The sequence below is a fragment of the Durio zibethinus genome, chromosome 18 (assembly GCF_047325235.1).
Source record: "Durio zibethinus cultivar Kanyao isolate XHJ-2024 chromosome 18, ASM4732523v1, whole genome shotgun sequence".
Classification (NCBI taxonomy): domain Eukaryota; kingdom Viridiplantae; phylum Streptophyta; class Magnoliopsida; order Malvales; family Malvaceae; genus Durio; species Durio zibethinus.
This window is the reverse complement of record NC_143179.1, coordinates 6,113,923-6,135,516: the sequence shown is the minus strand read 5'-3', so window position 1 is coordinate 6,135,516 and position 21,594 is coordinate 6,113,923. Positions and strand designations below refer to the sequence as shown.

At 29.2% G+C, this 21,594-nt stretch overlaps 1 protein-coding gene and 2 pseudogenes across 1 annotated transcript; 2 read left to right on the top strand and 1 right to left on the bottom strand.

Moving 5' to 3' along the window:
- Positions 1 to 9,859: 9,859 nt before the first annotated feature.
- On the top strand, positions 9,860 to 11,433 carry LOC111300321 (protein kinase PINOID 2-like; annotated as a pseudogene).
- Positions 11,434 to 17,602: 6,169 nt separating this feature from the next.
- LOC111299058 (early nodulin-93-like) lies at positions 17,603 to 19,010 on the top strand. Its single transcript, XM_022893986.2, has 4 exons — positions 17,603 to 18,032; positions 18,287 to 18,348; positions 18,455 to 18,530; positions 18,625 to 19,010. The coding sequence occupies exons 1-4, from the start codon at positions 17,954 to 17,956 to the stop codon at positions 18,717 to 18,719; spliced, it is 312 nt and encodes a 103-aa protein (XP_022749721.2). The 5' UTR covers positions 17,603 to 17,953; the 3' UTR covers positions 18,720 to 19,010.
- LOC111299057 (pentatricopeptide repeat-containing protein At1g08070, chloroplastic-like) lies at positions 18,902 to 21,315 on the bottom strand (annotated as a pseudogene).
- Between the last annotated feature and the right edge of the window lie 279 nt (positions 21,316 to 21,594).

The window sequence follows — 21,594 nt, the reverse complement described above, 5'->3', positions numbered from 1 at the left end:
TCAATAAATATAACAATTCTAAAATAAAAACATAGTTTTGATTGAAAATACATAATTTCTAAAATCAAAATATAATATTTGTTGAAAACATGAAAAAAATATATTTTTTAAAATTTAATAAAAATGACATTTTTAATATAAATCTGAAAGTTTTGTTCTCGAAAATTCTCAAGAAAATAGTTTATCACTCCTTTCTAACCCCACATTGACCTTATTACGAAAATCGATCTGTGTGTTTTTTCTGCTTAGTGACAATAACGTTAAAATAATAATTAAAATCGTAAGTTTATATTTGTTGAAAATATAAAAAATTATTTAGTTCCAACAAATATAATATATTATTTACATATCAATATTATAAATATCACTTATTATTTACGTGTTATCAAGAATAATATAGTAAAAAGTTTTATTAAATAATCTTACATTCATGTGAATTAAATACAAAAATTTTACATTCTCTATTTCAATAAAACCCAATAATCACATATTCTCATTTAATATAATTTTTCCTCCTAAAATTTAAAAATTCACAAATCAAATAATTTTAATATTTTTTATATGATACTACTCTTATGGAAATTTAATAAATAATATCTTAAATTTAACAAGTCTATAACACAAAAAACATTGAAAGCTCTCATTAACAAGCCAAAAGTGATCTTAGTTTATAAAGTAAAATATAAGCTTAGAGTATTTTGAATATTTGATTAAATGATTGATGTGTGTATTATTTTCTTCAAAATGTAAGATTTGAATTAAAAAAAATAAAAATAAAAAACCCCCAAGAGGTAGTGTTAATTCATAAATTAGTCTCATATTATTTTGATCTTTTATAATTTTATGCTGATTTTAATTAAATTATTATATACTAATTAATTTGTATAACTACTATATTCATAAGCATATGAACAAAAATACGACAATAAATGATTTACCTACCTCTCTTTGGAGATGAATTATTGTAAGGCAGAGATTTGACTCATAATACTTGCAAATTTTTCTTTCCTAATTTTTCAATCATTTTAAAAACATTTATTTTTCATTTAAAAAAGGATTCAAATTTCAAAGTTCTTAAAATGTTTAGAGTTTGCATTAGAAAAAAAGATAAAAATTTAAAGTAAAATAACAATTTCAAAATTTTTTTCTTTTACATCAAATCTTAAAATTTTGTTTTGAATCAATTTTCTTTACTAATATAGGCTGTTTTACAAATGAAAATCATCAACACGTTGATTTAAACACAAGGACAGATGTTTCTATTTGTTATGAACTATATATTTTTTATTTGAATTAATATTTGATATATTATTAATATAAAATTTTAATTTCACAAATAATATTAAAAATTTGATACATATTTTATTTTTATTTTTTAATTATATCTTAAAAAATAGATCTCCTTTTTAATTCTACTTATAAAATTTAAAAATTCCACATAAATATATTTAATAACTTTTCTTGTAATATTCTCTTTCGGCCATAAATGGACAAAGTTGGGTACTTACCAACATCAGCTTTGTCATACTAATGCAAAGTTGGGTACTTATCAGCATCAGCTTTATCGTGCTAATATTTTTTGATAGATTAAGTCTATTTAGAGAGTAAGTGAAAACTTAAATATGGGATTTCATCTAAAATTAAAATATATATATATATTATTCTTATAAAGTCGTATGATTTATTAATTGAATGATAAATTTTTAATTTTTTTTTAAATTTTGATAATTTTAAATACTAAAATTTTTAATTTTTAAATAATTTGTAATTATTTTTCAATGTTTTGTATAGTGCTGCTTTAATTATAAGCAACTATGAAAGGAATGGTTTTTTAGGTGAAAAAAAGCAATTAACTTTATCGACATAAAACTTTGCATTTGTCCCCAACATGTAATTTTTCTTTTCTTTTTCCCAAAAAATTTAACAATGCTTTGTTAATATAAGATGTGAAATTCCTGTCTGGTACCGAAAGAAGAAAAATTAAAAAAATTTTTTTTTTCTACTTTTTGATTTATCACTAAATGCCATATCTTCCGACCAAAAAGAATCTTCAACAAAGCTTGGTTGTTATTAACGGAGAAGATAGTAGGACTTTGAAGCTTGAACCACCAAAGTAACAACAATCAATCAAATTAATAATAATTAATAATATTAATTAAAGAGTTCATTATTATATATAACAATAGTGACTTTTTTACAAATGATAGTGAAATTTTATATTGTCATATGTCTATATTTTAATTTCTTAATATATTTAAAAGATATATATATCATCTTATTAATTTGAAGTTTAAAATTTTTATTTATGCTAAATAAAAAGCATTTCGTCTAATTAAATGGTTTTGTTTTTTTCTTTTAAATGAACTCTAAAGGAAAAGAACTAATTCTTAGCCATTTTATTATATTTATTATTGTATAATCTATTAATAGAATATTAAAATTTTAATTTAGATAAACAGGATTCAATATCTGAAAACTTCAAATGTAAAATACACAAAAATTTGCAATGTTCTTCTTTCCTAAACATAACACAAAAAATTCACTTAAAACATAACAATGACTATTTTTTTTTCTTTTTTATTCAAAATTAATGCCTGTCTAAATTTAAACTAACCACCTTTAAAAGATCAAACAACTTTTTTTTTTTTTAATAATGAAAAAGAAGACCTAAAAAGTTTGATTAATGCAAGAAAGAGATCAGACATATATTCGGATTCGGGTAACATGAATTATTCCTTAATTCTTCTACAAGAAATAAGAATACTCCGTCTGTTCATTGGGATGCGCACGTTAACACTGACATGTTATATCATGGCGCAAGATAGCATCTCAACCTTAATAATATCCTAAACTTCACCAACAAGTTTGTCATATTTGGAAATTCCCGATTTTGACCTCTCCCGGTTTACGTGGACCACTTTGGTTTCACCCGGAAACAACAAAATGGAATAACATTTTTTTGGCCTTTCGGTTACTAAGGTTGACTTGACACTTGGCAGGCACCTGATCTTCCAGGATTGGGTGTGAACAGCTACGTAGGACCCACCTAAAGAACCATAGGTTGGCGCCACGTAAGCATTGAAGTGGAATTATCGCAATTAAAGGTGTAAACGAGCCGAGCCGAGTCGAATAGTGAGAAGCTCGAGCTCGAGCTCGACTCACAATTCGGGGCTCGATACTCGGTTCGAGCTCGATCGAGTTTTATTTTTTAAGTTCGAACTCGATTCGTGATCGAATTCGAACTACTCAAACTCACTCGATTAAGTTCGATTAATATGTAAAAATAAGTTTGATTCATATATTAGACAAGAGTTTGATTATTCATGCTCAAATTCGAACTCGAACTCGGATTCAAAATATTTTATTAATTAAAATAATAAAAATATATTTAAATATAAAAGCTCAATTAGGCTCGCGAGCTACTCGAGTCATATATAAGAATATTCGAATTCGGTTCGATTGATAATTCGAGCTACTCGAGCTCGAGCTCGACTCGATAATAATCGAACCGAATTCGAATTTTTTTCGAATCGAACCCGAGTAGCTTGCGAATACTAATGTATTATTTACACCTCTAATCGCAGTAGGTCGATACTGTATGATACGAAAAAATTAAAAAATTTAAAATATGCTGTTTAAAATTTTTAAAAATTTATATAAATTTAATAAAAATTAAAAAATATATTAATATTTAATACAAATTATAATTTTTATATTATATATTTATTTGATATAAAATAAATACGAGACATATATATTATACGTGAAAGACCAAATTTACGTCACAGTATTTCTACAAATATTATCTCTACAGGTTTTGAATTGAGTTAGGTTTCAAGACCTTCATATATCTTATTCTATACCAAAAATGCTGGTATAATCGAAGCTCTAATAAGTATTTTATATAAATACGGAATATCAAATCCGATTTTCTTTTTTTTTTTTGAAAAATACAAGATATCTAAATCATCCAAGTTAAAAAAATTTATTCATTGATAACAAAAAAAGGAAGAGCGATGATTGGATTAATGATAAAATGGAATCATGGATTGCAGACGGTGATTCCATTGATGATAAAGAAAAAAAATTCTTGATTCAATTCTTTATCTTAACAATAGAAAAAAAAAATGATCAAATTCTATTGAATCTAACTCATAGTAATCATTTTTCAAAGAATTCAACGTTAGGCAAGGTGGATAAATTATGAGAATCACAAGATGGCTAGCCGTATAGTTACAAAACGGGAATACCTTTAATGCAAAGACTTCTGGGTTCACATACAAATAATGTGACTAAATTTCCCTGTTTCACAAATGGTTTGGCAGTTTTGGACATGGGAATTGTGGAAGGTGAATCAGACCCTGCCCCACCGCTGATTTCTTGATTGGAAAGCGATTCCATTCTGAAAATATGAGCCTTTTCACTACAAAATCTGATGTATTCAGCGTTGAATGCCAGCAAGAATATAACCTTTTCTGAGTCAGATTTCTCTCTGAACTTGGTTGGATATGCAAGTCGCCAAACCTGGTCTTTGTTTCATTCTCACATTTTTTTCTACATTGGTATAAAACTGACAGTTGGAGTTTTGTTAAAGGCTTGGGAACTCTGGAAAACTCAGATGTGAAATTCTGATGGATTCGACTTTAGTTAATTCATGTTCAATGAATGTTCTTGTGCTATGCATTCAGGTTGGTGTACTGTGTGTCCAAGAAAATCCAGAAAATAGGCCAAACATGTCGGATGTTGTTTTTATGCTCAGCAGTCAGCACTTAAGGAACAATTTTATTAATTCCAAGAGAGCCTGCTTTTAAGCATTTGAGTTTATAGGTTCTGATTCATTGCTGAGATGGCAGAGTCATCTAAATTTTGTAACATTTACAGCAATCGAAGCTAGATAGTAGCAGCGACTACTACACTTTGGCTGGCAGCCTAGCACTGAGCAAAACATATTCAAGCTATTGAAGTAGATAAAATTAGCATTGCTTGCCTGAGTTTTAGTTTCTTTGTTTTTCTTTTCAGTAAATTTCAGGGTCTAATACCGGTCCATTAACCATCTCTGCGAATCCTGTGTGAATTTGGCACCGATTATTTTTTGTAGTTTTTTTTACTATGAAGAAGTTTCATTATAATACTATAAATGATTAATGTTATGAATGTTCTTTAAATTACAATAAAATGTTTAAATTTAAAAAATTTAAAACTTAAACTATAAATCGATTAATTAATATAATATTTAAAAAATTATTTCTCTTTCAAAATATCATCATTTAAAATTAATCACGTTAGAAATAAATATTATATTAATTAACATATTCATAATTTAAATATTATATTATAAATTTTTAAAATTTAAGTATTACATTAAATATTTTACTATAATTCAGAGTAACATTATCCATACTATAAACTTATTAGTATTTCAAGAAATAAATCATGAATTCCTCCAGATTATGCCCTCTGTTAACCAATATAACTGTAAATTACAGTTCTGATATTTTCATTGGGTTCAAAACCGGGACACCAAACAGTACATTGAAATTGGCAAGCCCAGAGCCTACTAGGTTATTCGTGTTTCTCCATTACCTTTCGCACTCTTCTTGAATGGGCTTAAAAAAATCAATCCATAGCTAAGCAACTAAGAATCATTCATGATTTAATTGTTCTAAGACCAGATCAGATTGCAAGATACATTTATTTTAAAATGGCAATTCTCCTATGAACTGCTCCTATATGAAGGAAAGCAAGCATTTACACTTGAAACTTCTATTTTGAAGGGAAAATTTGGTTAAATTATGCTTCAGCTAAAATCAATGCCATGTTAAAGAACTTTAATTGCCTCGTGGATGGGAAAAAAACATGTTAAAATATATATATTGAGTTCTATTTTCCTTCTTAAATTTCAACAACTGCTTTCTTTCTGTTCTTCATGGTGATTGGTGAGCAATCTTTTTCCTTCATTTCCTCATGTCCCCAACCAACTAGACAATCTATCGGCTGAAGTTAGTTGGAGACTTGGAACTCAGACTCAGGATTAAAGAAAAGAAAAACTGCAAGAACCTTGACCATGCTAAATGAATAACTTGTTTCAAAGCATGCACATCATTAAAAAGGAAATTATTGCAATTCTAGCAACATGCTATGCTAATATTTCTCTTTAAATTTTCTACCTCCCTCAATCTTTGCCTTCTGCCTCTCTTCTTATTTTCAAAAAAAAAAAAAAAAAAAAACAGTTATTTGATACTAGTTCAGTATTTGACTTCTGTTATCTTATATTATTTAAATTGTTATAAATAATTCATCTTAAATAAAATTGATCTGGTCTTATACATAATTTAGATTAGTCTTTCAGGTTATGAGACCCTAATCTTAAGATGCATGAATGATAAATAGTTTTGACATTAAAAGAAATGATTTTTTTTTTATACAAAGAAAGCTGCAACATAAGAGATTAGAAAAAGAAAATTGCAAGCGTCGAGATCGAAATCCAACTTTGCGAGAACTAGAGGTGGGTGAATCATATTGTCTAAGCCCCAAGTTCAACGACATGATCTTTGAAGATGGGACCAATTAGAATATGATTTTTTAGCGAATTAAAAGCATTGAAAACTATGTCAAAGAAGGAAAAAAAACAAACTAAAAGCAAAACGGCATAAAAACAAGAGAAATGCCTTGGACCCCATGGGTTGGAGCTGCCCATGATGATACGTCTCAACAAAATCTCCATTTTAATAAGAGAGAAAAAGATCGGAAGCAAAGCAATACTTCGGTGTATGCATCCATATCTGTTTTGAATATGGTCTGCTTTTCACTGAAATTGATGCTGTGAATGTTTCTTAAATAACCATTGCATTTACACATTATGTTGTGGAGTTGTCAGGCTGGCCATCTTTTGCTCAGTTTATTTTACACATTATTGAAGGGGAGGGTGTAAAGTCTGCAGTCTAGATGTTGATTTGGTGTTTTTTCTCATTTTCCATTTTGTCATCTTCAATCATATTTTCTGTTTTGTTGGGCAAACAGTTCTAATCTACATCTATAAATAAGAAATAAGATTAACTAGTTGTAAAACATTATAAATATATATAAAAACAAATCAAACACTCAACAATCAATATTAATAGACCTTCTTAATCTTTTTAAATTTTATGAAGTATTCTCAAATTCTTAACAATCTTTACCTTGACTCAAATTCCATCAAATCATCTTACCTTCATGCTAGATATACTTGGCTCCATCTATAATAGAAGTCTTATAATCATCTTCTCTTGTGTGTCTTCACATTTCACATTTCATGCTTCACGCTAATCGATCTTCAAAACATAAACTTGAACTTCTTCCTTGAATCGAACTCCTCTAAGCTTACCTTTTCCTATTTCTCGAACCTTCAGCTCTGATATCACTTATTAGAGATCACCGCAGCTCTAATACCACTTGTTAGGTCAAATAGCCCCAATCCAATCACACCAGTATAAGCAAAATCAAATAATCAATCAAACACACATAAGAGATAATAATTTAACGTGGTTTGATCTAATCAACTTACATCCATGGATGAAAAATAAGATTCACTAGTTGTAGAGAATTATAAATATACATCAAAACATATCAACCACTCAACAATCAATACCTATAGACCCTCTCAATCTTCATTAATCTTATGAAATATTCTCAACCCAAACAAACACATACTTATGTGCACACATATATCCATATGCACCTATACATCATACTTATATGGACCCTCTCAATCTCTTATAGTCCACTCACAAATAAACATACATACTTATAAGACGTAAATCTTCAATAGTCTTATGGGGTGTCTACCAATAAAATCTTACAACTCTTATATTTTTGTTTTCTCATACCTAATCCTGCAAAGACTTCATCTATTTATAACCATGTAAACTTATCAATTAAGAATATTTTTTTTTGCAAGTTAAACTTATCCATTAAAAATTTTTTTTCTTTTAAAATTTTTTTTCTGCAAGTTTTTTTATTCATCAAGTAATATTTAACAAATCTCAAATAAATCTTTTATCGGATTTGAGTTATTATTCCTAACATGTTTAATTATCACCAAAAAAGCAAAAAACTTTGTATACCCAATTAGTATTTTTTACCTACCTGGAATTGAAATTTAATCAATGATAAGGTGTAAATGAATATAAACAAATTTGTTATGTTGTGATCTATTTATTTAATTAAAAAATATTAAAATTTTGTTCTAATTATTTGTCAAGTTTAATAAATGAATATAAATAAGCAAAAATCGAGCATATTTTTGAATTACTTGTCAAACATTTTTTTTTATAATTTTATATTATAAATTAACCGAACATAAATAAATTTTAATATATTCGTAACATGTTTATTTAATTAATGAACACTAAACCTTAAAAAAAATTGTTCGTGATTATTTATTAAGTATAATAAATGAATAAAAATCAAGCATGTTCACAAATTATTTGTCAAACATTTTGTTCATTTACACCCTAATCAATGACCAGTTTCTTCAGTATCATAGCTCTGTTTTAGGTGAATTTGTTGGTAGATAGGCAAAGTCATAAATACAGTTACGTGGAAATTCACAAGTAGAAAAGAATGTGATTGTGATAATTAATATGAATATCAAAATTAGTTCCATCTTTACGGTAAGCTCTACATTCTGACATACAGTTGCAACCAAAGAGTTTGAAGGTCTGGAGTCATTAAAATGATATGAATTCAGCACTGAAATAAAAAAAATTGAGATTATTGTGAATTGTGATTTTTTTTTTCATGAAGTGTTATCAGATTTTATAATTTACACATCTGGTAGAACATGGTCATCATGTTTTCATATTATTTTAAGATTTTGATCATTCATCATTTATCATCGGGGTCAAGGAAAATAATAGAAGAAGGTTCAATATCTTTTAGCTCATTATTGTTGTTGATAAAAAAATATTCAAAGGAAATACATCATGAAAAAGAGGCATTGAAGAAAATAAGTGCCCTCAAAGATTTACCAAATGATTGCTTCATTTTTTTAACTATCATTTGCTAGAGTTAAATGACCCCGAAGCCGTTTTTCCTTTCTTGACTTTCTAATGTTCAATTAATTTTATCTTGAAATTTTATGATGCAAAATTTGATTAACGAGGATAAAACCATAGTGAGTTAGAAACCAACAACAAATTGATTAATTTTTAAATCAGTTGATATGATATTATAATTGATGTTTAGAGGTTATAGGTTCAAAAAAATTTATACGCGTAATATTTTTTTTAATTAAATAAATATAATGATAGTGAATTCAAAGATAAATTAAAACAAAACTTAGAAGCCAACAAGATTGATCATAATGGAATGAAGGTGTGACAAGTAGTCCAAAACCAAAATGATTTAGTTACAGTGTCTCAAGTAAATGTGGGTAACATGAAAAATACATTAAAATTATTGAACAAATTTTAAAACATTGATGATACTCATGATAATTGTCTTTAAAACTTCTACATAGTTCTTCAATAATGAGCAATTCATGTTTCAATTAAAATTATTGGAACCAAGTGAAACCCCTAAGGAAAAAATTAAGTCAATGCCAAAAAGTCGATAGATCGTCCAAAGATAACGCCTGTTCTTTATTATTATCGTACCTTGAAAACAACCCAACTCATCGTTGATTTTTATAAAAATATAATCACTTTATTAATAATAAAATTTGAAAACTCTGTTACTTCAATTAATTCATATAATATCTTTAAAATATATATCAAATTTAAAATCCAAATCTCTACCACTAATAAATGTCTTGTACTCAAACACAAACTATTTTGTATATAAAAGCATGAGAAAGCAGCGAAACGAGAGAACCCTCGAAAACATTATAAACCCTTCATTACTACGTACTCTTACTGTTACATGCTCCAACAACAACAATGGCAACAGCCATAACCAGAGATGAATTCGACCACGACAGCAGCTCCTCATCGATGACCGTGCCAGATTCCAGCCGCAGTTGGATGAGCAACCTAAGCTTCGGCAGTCGGGGTTCGGTTTCTGTTTGTTCCCGTTGAAACTTCTTTCTACAGCTCTCACAAGCCACACGAGGCTAACCAGACCGCATGAGAAGCCATGAAGCGACTCAGGAGAGCCAAAGGTAGAGTTGGTCTTGACCATTTTCAGCTCCTGCGTAGGATAGGAAGCGGTGACATAGGGAATGTTTATCTTTGCCAGATAAGGAACCCTATAGTTGGGTTGCCTCAGTGTTTTTACTCCATGAAAGTGGTGGATAGAGAAGCGCTTGCTGTAAGGAACAAGTTGAAGAGGGCTGACATGGAAAGAGAGATTCTGGGTATGCTTGATCATCCATTTCTGCCAACTTTGTATGCAGAGTTTGAGGCTTCTCATTACTCTTGCTTGGTCATGGAGTTTTGTCCTGGTGGAGACCTGTATGCTGCTAGGCAGCGCCAACCCAGAAAGCATTTCAGCATTTCATCTGCTAAGTAAGTTACTTAATTACCTTTTATCTGATTAGTGTCAATTGGATGTTTTTATTGAAGTAATGATTCACTGACTTAACTAAGCTAAAAATAATTACAGGTTTTACGCTGCTGATACACTATTAGCACTAGAGTTTCTGCACATGATGGGCATTGTTTGCAGAGACCTGAAACCAGAGAATGTCTTGGTTAGAGAAGATGGGCATGTCATGCTTTCAGATTTTGATCTTTCCTTCAAATGTGATGTTGTTCCAAAGCTGCTAAGGCCTAAACCCAACTTGGAAGACACTGAAAAGTATGACAAGTACTGCTTGACTCACTCATGTGCTATGCAACCAGTTCTGTCTTGTATCTCATCATCCAACAGGAAAAAGAAAACTGCTACAATTACAGCACAAGCTGATAATTTCCAAGAAATTGATCCAGAATTGGTAACTGAACCAATCAATGCTAAATCCAAGTCCTTTTTTGGAACCCATGAGCACTTAGCCCCCGAAGTAATCTCGGGGCAAGGCCATGGAAGTGCTGTAGATTGGTGGACTTTAGGGGTGTTCTTGTATGAAATGTTGTTCTGGAGAACACCCTTCAAAGGCGAAAACAATGAGAAAACATTGATTAACATCCTTAAACAGCCCTTAACGTTCCCAAGAATCCGTGTTAATAGCGTTAGAGTGTTTGAAGAGATGATGAAAGTTCAAGATCTTATCAAGAAGCTCCAGGTGAAGAATCCGAAGAAGAGAATTGGAAGTTTGAAGGGTTCTGTCGAAATTAAGAAGCATGAATTCTTCAAGGGAGTGAATTGGGCTCTGATTAGATCAGTCAGGCCACCTGAAGTCCCTAGTGATCTTTACAAGATTAGGAGTAGTAGAGCTCAGTTACCAAAGCTAAGCAAGGAGGAAAGAGATGTTCCATATCAAATCCCTCTTCATTTTGACTACTTCTAACTGTGAAATGTAAATACAAATAGGAAGCGAAAGAACAAAAAAATCATGTATAACATCAAAAGGAAGAGTTGTTTCTCCTGCTAATGAGAAGATTTTTATACATTAATTATTGTAATTAAGCCTCTAGTTTTCTATGCTTTGAATTAATTAACATTTAATTTATTTTTATATAGTGTTTTTTTACATCTCAATTAATATTTGGGTAAAAGGAAGAGATCCCATAATTGTTCCAATGTGATTCCCACGAGAAGTCATTTTTTTTTTCACAAAATGAGCACTTTTATAGTCACGCATTCACATGTCCTTTCACCGATCAAAGACAAGGAAAAAAAAAAAAAGAACAAATAATCAACCATGCATGTTTTCCTGCTGTCTCTTTTTCTCCCAAACAAAAGCAAGAATAAAAGTAAATTAAAAATTCATTGGAGGAATAAATTTCACCTTCCATTCATTTATCCACTCAAAGCTATTGTTTAGTAGGTTATGGCAGAGTGAGTTTATGAAAAAATGATTATAAAGGTTTTTGGGGTATAAATCAGAGATGATGATAACATATGAGAAAGAGAGAATAGATTATTTCATGTGACAACCACTTACATGATTATTAGAATATAAAGAAATATAAAGAATTAGACCATGAATCTCACACTTAGCTCAAAAAATTTATCCACCATTTTTAAAAAAGGTAAATTTTTCATAAAGTTAGGGTTTTGACTTTTAGTATTTGCAAATTTCTCTTCTCAAATCATGTCAAAACTTATTCACATACTAATCAAACTTTAACTATATTGAGGAGAGTGATTATTTGACTGTCTCTTTTTTATATAAAAATTAGACCCAATTCATGATTCATCATTTTTTAATTGGTTTTTCATCCCATTAATTCGTAGATGAGAAGGAAGAACAAGAGATAATAAGAAATTATAAAAGTTACAATCAACTAGAAACATGAGCTATGTTATTCTGATTTTTCATTTATCTTAGTGTATGTATCCGGCACATATTCGTTAAATATAAATATGAAAGTTTGATTCTCTAAAAATATGAACATACCAGGTTCCATATCCTTTTTATTGGAAACCGTTGTTATCCACAGAGAACCTTAATTGATTGTGTTTGCATGGAGAAGGTGACAGGGTTACCTCTAGTCTAGTATTCCCAAATTCTCACAGATTCATGGGCAGGTTTCACCAGAGGAAAATGACAGAAAGTGATACAAAGTGGGGAATGCTCATCAGCCAACAGGTAGGCAAATGTCATGGGGATCTTCAAGTAAACGAATATATCCTTCCTTTATTCACTTCCTTTTAGGTTTTAGAACTAAACTTTGCTTACTTAAAAATCTTGCTTACCCAGGGTAACATGCAAGACAGGATTGCCAAAAAGCTTCATTAAACTTCTTTGCTAAGAATAATAAGTAATCAAACTCTTGATTTAAAAATTTGATCAGAAAAAATGACTCAACCTTTATAGGTCAAGTAAAGAAAATTGATTCAGATCAGAAATTTTTTTTTTTTAATTTGACGATTCAAAAATTCTACATCTAATCCACTTGCATACCCATCAATATCGTCATTGTGTCAATTTTTTTCGTTGCGATAATTAGAGGTGACAAATAATTGGATTCGGATGTGATTATTTTAGTTTTATATTGGAAAATATTGAGTTCAAATCATTTTAGATTTTCGTCATTTTCAATATGAATCATTTTGAATTCGAATATTTGATTCTGATGAATTTTTTTAGCTCAGTTTCATTTTGAATCCTCTAACCATAACTATGCCAACTTCATTTGTTAAGTTACAGAGTCCTTGTTATAAAGCAAGGCGTCAACAAAAATAATGGACTGACTGATACTGCAAAAACTCAGAAGTTGAAGCCCAAACAAAATTTGGGTGTGGACTAAAACAAATGTATTAGGGTTTAAAAGATGGGCTATGCTAAAATCATTTGGACAAGTTATGGACAAAGAAATTTACTCAAACCTAACTCCACTTGCTTTGAGTAAGAGTTTATGGATCAACAACGAATGAATGTATGGTCCTGCATAAATCTTCTAAGAATGTGTAGTCCTGCAAACCTGCAAACATATCTGCATAAAAAAATTATAAAAAAAAACTTTAGCCTTCAAGTTCTAAACAATTTCTGTGTCATATGCATAACGTTGAAGGTATTTTTAGGTATAGAAGGTAAATTGATATTTTTTTTTATCAGAATCTATTAATAAATAATTAAATATATTTTTTATTTTTGAATCGATTTAATATATATAATATTATTTTGACTTGATTATATCATTTTTTTTTCTCATAAATCTTTCACTTTTCATTTATAATTAAAGTCATCGTGATACTATTTATTCAATCTAATATTTTTCTTACTTTCCTATTTTTTTTCTTTTTATCTCCTTTTTTTGATCTTTGATTTAAATGATAAAATGCAAATATAAAAAAATATCTTTTATTTTTGCTCCTAACCACTTTTTTTTTTTTTAATAATTTTAAAATCTTAACCCTCGGTTTGAAGCTCGCCACCGACATATAATGCACCCAATACCGTCAGATAACTCACCACCAGACAGGCCGTAGGCCACCCACTCAACCAGAAACCCTGAACTACGGAAGAAACCCATCAAACATTTTTACAATGTTGTCAGTAGCAGCCTACAACGACAGTAGCGGATCCAAAGCTTATGCTAGAGTGTTTATTGACATATAAAAATTAAAAAATAATAAATTTTGAAAAAAAATATAGTAATTTTAAAAAATTTTTATAAATATTTATTTTTTCTATAAGATTAAAAAATTTATTAATAGTTTTTTATTAAATAAATATTTAATTACATATATTAAAAATGATAAATTTAATATTATTAGCAATGATATAATTATTTTGTTATGTGAAAACTTGTAATACTATAATAACGTAAAAAATTATAAATCTTTATTTATAATTTTTTATATATTATAAATAAATACTCTTAAAAAAATTTAGATCCGGCGTAAAAAAGTGAATCCCACGAGCTCCATCCCCTTTTTTCAGGACACGTGTCGTTCTGATGGTCACTGCAGATCCATGAAATACAACATATTCCAAAAATCACCCTAGGCAAAAGGGCCACCCATGGTTTTGTGATAGCTTTGGCTTAAACCAGTGGTAGCTGCAAACTCCATCAAGAGAAAAAGAGACTTTGAAAAAGATAAAATAAATTCAACTAAAATGCAATTAGTATTATGGATTTTGTGTACAGGTGAATAACGTGGCAAAAAGAATTTGCTATTTTTTTATTGTTTAAGTTTGAATCCATCAGTAATGGTTTTGGACGAAGAATTTTAAAAAATTAAAATTTAAACATTTTAAAATTTATTATTTCAAAATTTTAGCATTTGTAATTAGTATTTCTAATCATTTTGTTTGAATAAATATTTTAAAAAATCAATCTATTAAAATTTGATGAAATAAAAAAATAATGATATTAAACATAAAAATAAATATTCTATACGTCTATCATTATATTTATAAAAATATATAAATATTATTAAAATAACAAATAAAATGATATTTATTTTTTATTTTTGTATTTTATGATGGCCATGTGTACTAAAGAAGTAAAGGATTTGGAGTAATTTTGAAATATAACTATTTAAGTAAAATTTCAAAAAAGAATTTAAGATATTTAAATTTGCTTTTGAAATTTAACGTAAATTTTAAAATTCTCTCTTATTTTTACTTCATTCAAGTATCCCATTCAAATGCATCAGGAGAGATTTGTGAAATAATAATTTTTTAACAATCCACTAGATTCAGGAGAAAATAATGCAAAAGACAAGACTTAAAAATTTTCGTTTATAATAAAAGTTGCATTGTAATTCAATTTCAGTTGTTTTGTACCTATTTTCTAACCTAGTAATTAAGGACAATTGAATTTCTTAGTAACTAAAGATACAATATCAATTTTTTTGTCACATTTTATCCTTAAAAAATTAAGGAAACTAAAGTTATATTTGATATATAATATTATGACAAAATATAATAAAATAATATTAGAATAAGATTAAAATAAATAATGTCATCTTATCTTAAATTTGATATATATAAAGATTAGGATATGATAATTTATTTATTAGTTAAAATTATATTTTCTCAAAATTTATATAATTAAATTATTGATGTAATTTTTAATAGTATAATAGGATATACAAATTCAATTTTCATGAATTAACAATAATCCTTTTCACTTTGAAAGGATTAAATAATCATATACCAATAGGAAGATAATATTCTTTTAATAATATCTCTTTTTTTATATATAAATCAAATATAATATAAAATAATTATCATTTTATCTAATCTATCATATTTTATACACCTAACATAATATAAGGGTACAATACTTTATCAATTTTTTGTCACATTTTGTCTTTCAAAAATTAAAGACACAAAGTGGAATGTTCGAGCATTGCCGTTAGTTAGAATTTTTTATTTTACTATTTTTATTCATCATTTAAAAAAAATTACCAAATTTGAAAAAGAGAAACAAATAAAGTTAAAAAAATCCAAATGAAGATGAACGTGGATACCTAAATTAATTTTTTATTTTCACAAAATATAAATTATATAAAATAATTTTTATTTTTTAAATAATACCAAGCGTTAAACAAAAAAAAATGATGAATACATTTATAAACATAAAATTTAATAAATAATAAAATATTTTATATATATATATATATATATTATAGGGTAGCTTAGCACAGAGGACTAAATTTGGTTTTTATTTGTCTTTGATTTTTATTAAAAAAATTGATTTGATATTAATTTTTTTACAAATATGCTCATATTGAATCGAGAATGATAGAAATTTATTAGATACTAATTGTTTTGGTATCTTTATTTATAATATTAATTTATTGTAAAAATAATTTAATTAAAAATAAATACAAAATACAAAAAAAAGATGCCATGTGAGTATCTCTATTAACATTATATTTTTACAAAAAAGATCTAATTAAAAAAATAAATAAATAAATAAAATAAAATAAAAAAACCAACTATTAGATCGAATTAGATTAAAACCTATTGAACATGAATTGTTTTGCCTACTTATCGATTTGTTTTTGGTAAAATTTATGTAATTATAAAAACAAAAAAAACTAAAAAATTAAATTAAGGTGTCGTATGAACACTTCGATAGAATTTTTTTTTAAATTTATTTAAACAAAAATTAAAAACTTGTAAAAAAATTAAAAAATTAAAAACTTAAAAAATATATAAAATATCACGTTAACATATTGAATAAGAGTCAAATAATAATCAAAATTAGAAAAATTTATATAATAAATGGATTGACAGATAAATTGATTATATTTTAATTATATATAATTATAGTATTTTTATTAAATTAAGATATTAAATAATGACATTATTAATATAACACATATATAAACATAAAGTAAAATAAATAATTATCTAATTTAAAAGAAAAAATAACAAAAAAATAAAAGAATAGATTTTTAATTATTAGATCAAACGGGTCATACTTTAAGAAATTTAAAAATATTAATTAAATCAATAAATAAAAAAATATAAATAAAAAAAAAGAATCAAATAACTTGACACGTGACATACTCTTGATATTAAGTGAGTCACCAAAAAATAAAATCTAAATAATTAATAATTAATATATAAAAAGAAATAATCAAAAAGTAAAAGTAAAAAAAAAATGCAGCATAATCTTAGTTTCAAATTGATTCCACACACAAAAAGATTAAAATTAAAAAAAAAAGGCCTCTTTTGTTGTAAAATTTATGTAATTAAAAAGTAAAAAATTCAAATTAAGGTGCCACATGAATATTTCGATTGGATTTTTTCATAAATTTATTTAAATTAAAAAATAAAAATAAAAAGTAAAAAAGAAAGAAACATAAAATATCATGTTTACACTTTAAATGGGATGAAACAAAAATTAAAATAAATAGAATTTATATAATAAATAGATGGGTGTTAACTATTTATAAATATAATATTTTTATTCTTAAAAAGATAAAAAAGAAATTGAAATAAATTAAGTCTCATTTTTAGAAAATAAAAGCTATAAAAAAAATTAAAAATAAGAAAAAAAATGAAAAAAAAAAAGTGTGCTGCTCAGCATCCCTCCATCATGTACGGTTGACCAACACATTACCCAAATTTAATATATAGGTATAGGGAACAGAGCTGCAGAACCTAACCGACAGTAGCGGAAATCTAAGTAAAAAACCAGTGTCTCGGACGCTAGAATTCAAGTGAAACCATCAAACTCTAAATCCCCAACAACTGAGGGCTGAGGCACTGTCCCTTTCTCTCAACCACTCCAATCCATTATCCAGATTTGCCTTATAAATACCCTTGCAGTTCTTTCATTCTCTTCAATCAAAGCTTCAGGAACACACTTAATAGCAGTCTAAATTTTCTTCTGCATATCTTTGTCTTTAATTTGCTTCATTCATAAGGCCATTTGTTTTGTTGGAAATCATATTTTCTTTTACAATGGCTAAAAATGTTGCTCAATCTGCTAACTTGGCTTCACTTGACCAAAAGCTGGCCATGGCAAAGGGCTGCTCGCATGGTATGTTTCCATTTCCTTTTAGCTTTCTTCTTTATTCTTTTTGTACCATTTTCAGGCACAGCTTCAGTTGTGTCCTGGCTATGATTATTGGATATGGGAGTTTGAAGTTGAACATCTGACAGTCAAGAACTATGGATTGGTGATCATGATAGCTTGAGATTTGGTTTGATCAATCTCATAAAGTAATTAATGCTAAAATAATCAGATTTTCATATAACTTAAATGATAATCTGTTTCTTCTTTTGCACCAACAGAGGGCGTAGCTGCTGGAGCCAAGGCAGCCATTGTTGCTAGCATGGCCACTGCCATTCCAACTGTAAGTATATGAAAGACAGCTTCATTATTGTAGTAATAGATCCGTCATTTCTTAGGGACGATTAAATCTAACATTTCAATCCGTTGCGCTTGACGTGCATATGTAGCTGGCCAGTGTAAGGATGCTGCCTTGGGCAAGAACCAATCTTAATCACACAGCACAAGCTCTCATAATCTCCACAGGTTTTCATCATCATCATCCTCTTTTTACCAGTATATCAAGATCTTCTTTTTGTAATAATTTCCTTTTGCTAATTAAGTTTCGATTATATTATAGTGGCTGGAGCTGCTTATTTTATAGTTGCAGACAAGACCGTTTTGGCTACGGCACGGAAGAACTCCTTCAGGCATGTCTCTAACATGGAGGCATGAATTTGAGTTGATATGGCTTGCAATCCATAATCATTACTGTTCTCTTGGCTAAGAAAAGGGATATAAAGAAGGGGTGGGGGAGAGGGGAATTTGTATTCTAAGAAGCCATTTCTTCCGGTTGTTGTATAATCCATCGTCTATATATATAAAACATTAAGTGGGTTTTAATTTACAAGGTTCAGAGCTTTCTTCAGTAAGAAAATTGATTTCCATCTATCCAGCAAACCTGGACTGGATGTATTTACAAGTGATATTGACAAAATTTATAGACTTTGATTTGGATGTGCCCCTTAAATTCTTCCCAAATATAACTGCAAGTTGATAAGGTTTCACCAGTAATCGTTGCATGAGCAGAAACCATCTTTGAAATGGTGGAAGCGGTTTCTGTCTCTGGCAATAATTTCTCTGTTGAAGATCTTCGATATCTGCTTTGTAGCTGAATGGCAATTTCCACACACACGAAGATTCTTTACAATTCTAATTGTTGTCCCTGGCTTTACACTGATCAATCCAAAAGCAATTGCTAACTTCTCGCTATGATGACTCAAGGCCCCTTCCTTCCATTCCTCATCCATGTCCTGAAGCACCTCTGATGCATCAGGCACAAATCTAGCCTTCTCCAAAAGCGTGCCAACAGAAACTCATGAACAACATCATTATTTGCAAAAGAGCTGCAACCAGGAACTTTCACCATTCCCTTGTTATTTAACAAGGTTCTTATTTGAGCTACATCATCCCATCTACCAGCTCATGCGTAGATATTTAACAAGGCACATATGCCCCAGGGTTTTCAGGCTACAACTCAAAACAGATGCTTGGCCACGGTTCACCTAACTCAACGCGTTTATGAACTCTACAAGCTCGAAGCAAAGAACCCCAGATTGCACCATCTGGCTTCATTCCAAATTCTGAATCAAAGCCTCTGCTTCATCAAACAATCCAGCTCGCCCCAGAAGATTTACTATGCATCTACAATGTTGCAAGTCAGGTGACATTGCATATTCTTGGACCATTTAACTAAAGTACATACGTCCAAGATCAAACAAACCAGCATGACTACAAGCAGTCAACAAGCCAATGAACGTAATATTATCAGGTTTAAATCCTTCACTGGTCATTCGTGAGAAAAGCTCAAGGGCCTTCTCTGTCAATGCATTGCTAGCCCAAATATCATTCCAAGAAGCCAAACTTTTCTGTTTCATACAACTAAAAATTGTTGTGTTGCTTCTATACTTCCAAACTTAGCATACATATCAATAAGACTCTTCCAAAGATAGATATTGTTTGAATTTTGAAAGTTCTTGTCTATATAAGCATGAATCCATTTGCCAAGATCAAGAGCACCGAGGTTAGCACAAGCTGGAAGAGTGCTTAAGAAAGTAATATCACTCGGCTCTATATTTGATCTTAGCATTCCCCAAAAAAGCCCTAATGATTCTTTATAGCAGTTCATATGTGCATAACTACCAGTCAGCACATTCCATTAAATCACATCCTTTGCTCTAAACCCTCAAACAAATTAAAAGTTGTGACCAAATCACCACAGTTAGAATACATATCAATAAGTGCATTAATAAGATGAATATTAAAACCAGGTCCATGTTCGTCAATCCATGATCTAACACACTTCCCTAATTCGAGAGAACCTGACTGAGCATAAGCCGAAAGGACCGTAACCAATAAAACCAGGTCCATGTTCGTCAATCCATGATCTAACACACTTCCCTAATTCGAGAGAACCTGACTGAGCATAAGCCGAAAGGACCGTAACCAATGTGCTTTCATTAGGCAAAACATTGGCTCCAATCATCTCTGTGACAAAGGCCAAGGCCACTTCGTGTTGACCAGTTTGAACGTACCACGCAATCCTTGCTTTCCACGACACTACATCTCGTATGGGAATTTCATCAAAAAGCTCTCGAGTATTTTCCATACAACCAATCGAAACGGACCCCGTTATCAGCGCTGTATAAGAGACCGCATCTCTGAGAGGACTTTTATCAAACACCAATCGCGAATTATCCAGTTCACCGTTTTGAGCGTACATATTAATAAGGGAAGTATGAATAAAGGCATCAGAATCAAGCCCAAGCTTCAAGACTTGTCCATGAATCTGTCTCCTTTCCCGGGTAATTTCCATTTTCGCGCAAGATTTTAAAACGAACGAAAAAGTATAAAAGTTCGGGACAATACCAGACCTCTAATCATTGTGTTCCAAATAACTTGATTAGGTTCATCAATGGATTCAAAGAGTAAAAGGGCGAAATGGCGCAGAATTCGATGAGCTTGCTGAGAGCAAACTGGGTGTGGTGGAGGCCAGTTTTGATGATATGGGAGAGGGCTTGTTTGAGGGTTAGGAAGGTTTTGCAATTGGAGAGGAGGGAAAGAGATGGGTGGTTTTGGAGGAGTTTGTAAGGAGCGTCTGAAGAAGGGAGGAGATGGAGAGGAAAGAGATATGGTGACTGAAGTTGTTGGCAATGCCATTTCCCGGAGACCATGGGAGAAGACTTTTTGAAATTCCGCTGGTTGTTATTATGGTTATTTGGATTAACCCGTCAAAATAATAAATAAAAAAACAGTTTATATGTTTTCAATGCCGTTGGAGGTAGTCGTGACAGGTGAGCATAATCCGGTTCAACGGTGTTGATGGATGGAAATCAATTGAATTTACCAAATAGAAAATTGATTTGGTTAATTCGTTTTTATAATGATAAAATGATTTTAGTTGATTAATTAGATCAATTTTTTATTTTTAAAATTAATAATCGAATCAATTAAATAATTGATTTTTTAATAAATTAAAAAAAATTTTATTTATATTTTTAAGAATGAAAACATGACATTGATGTAAGGAAATTGTTGTCAAATTATTATT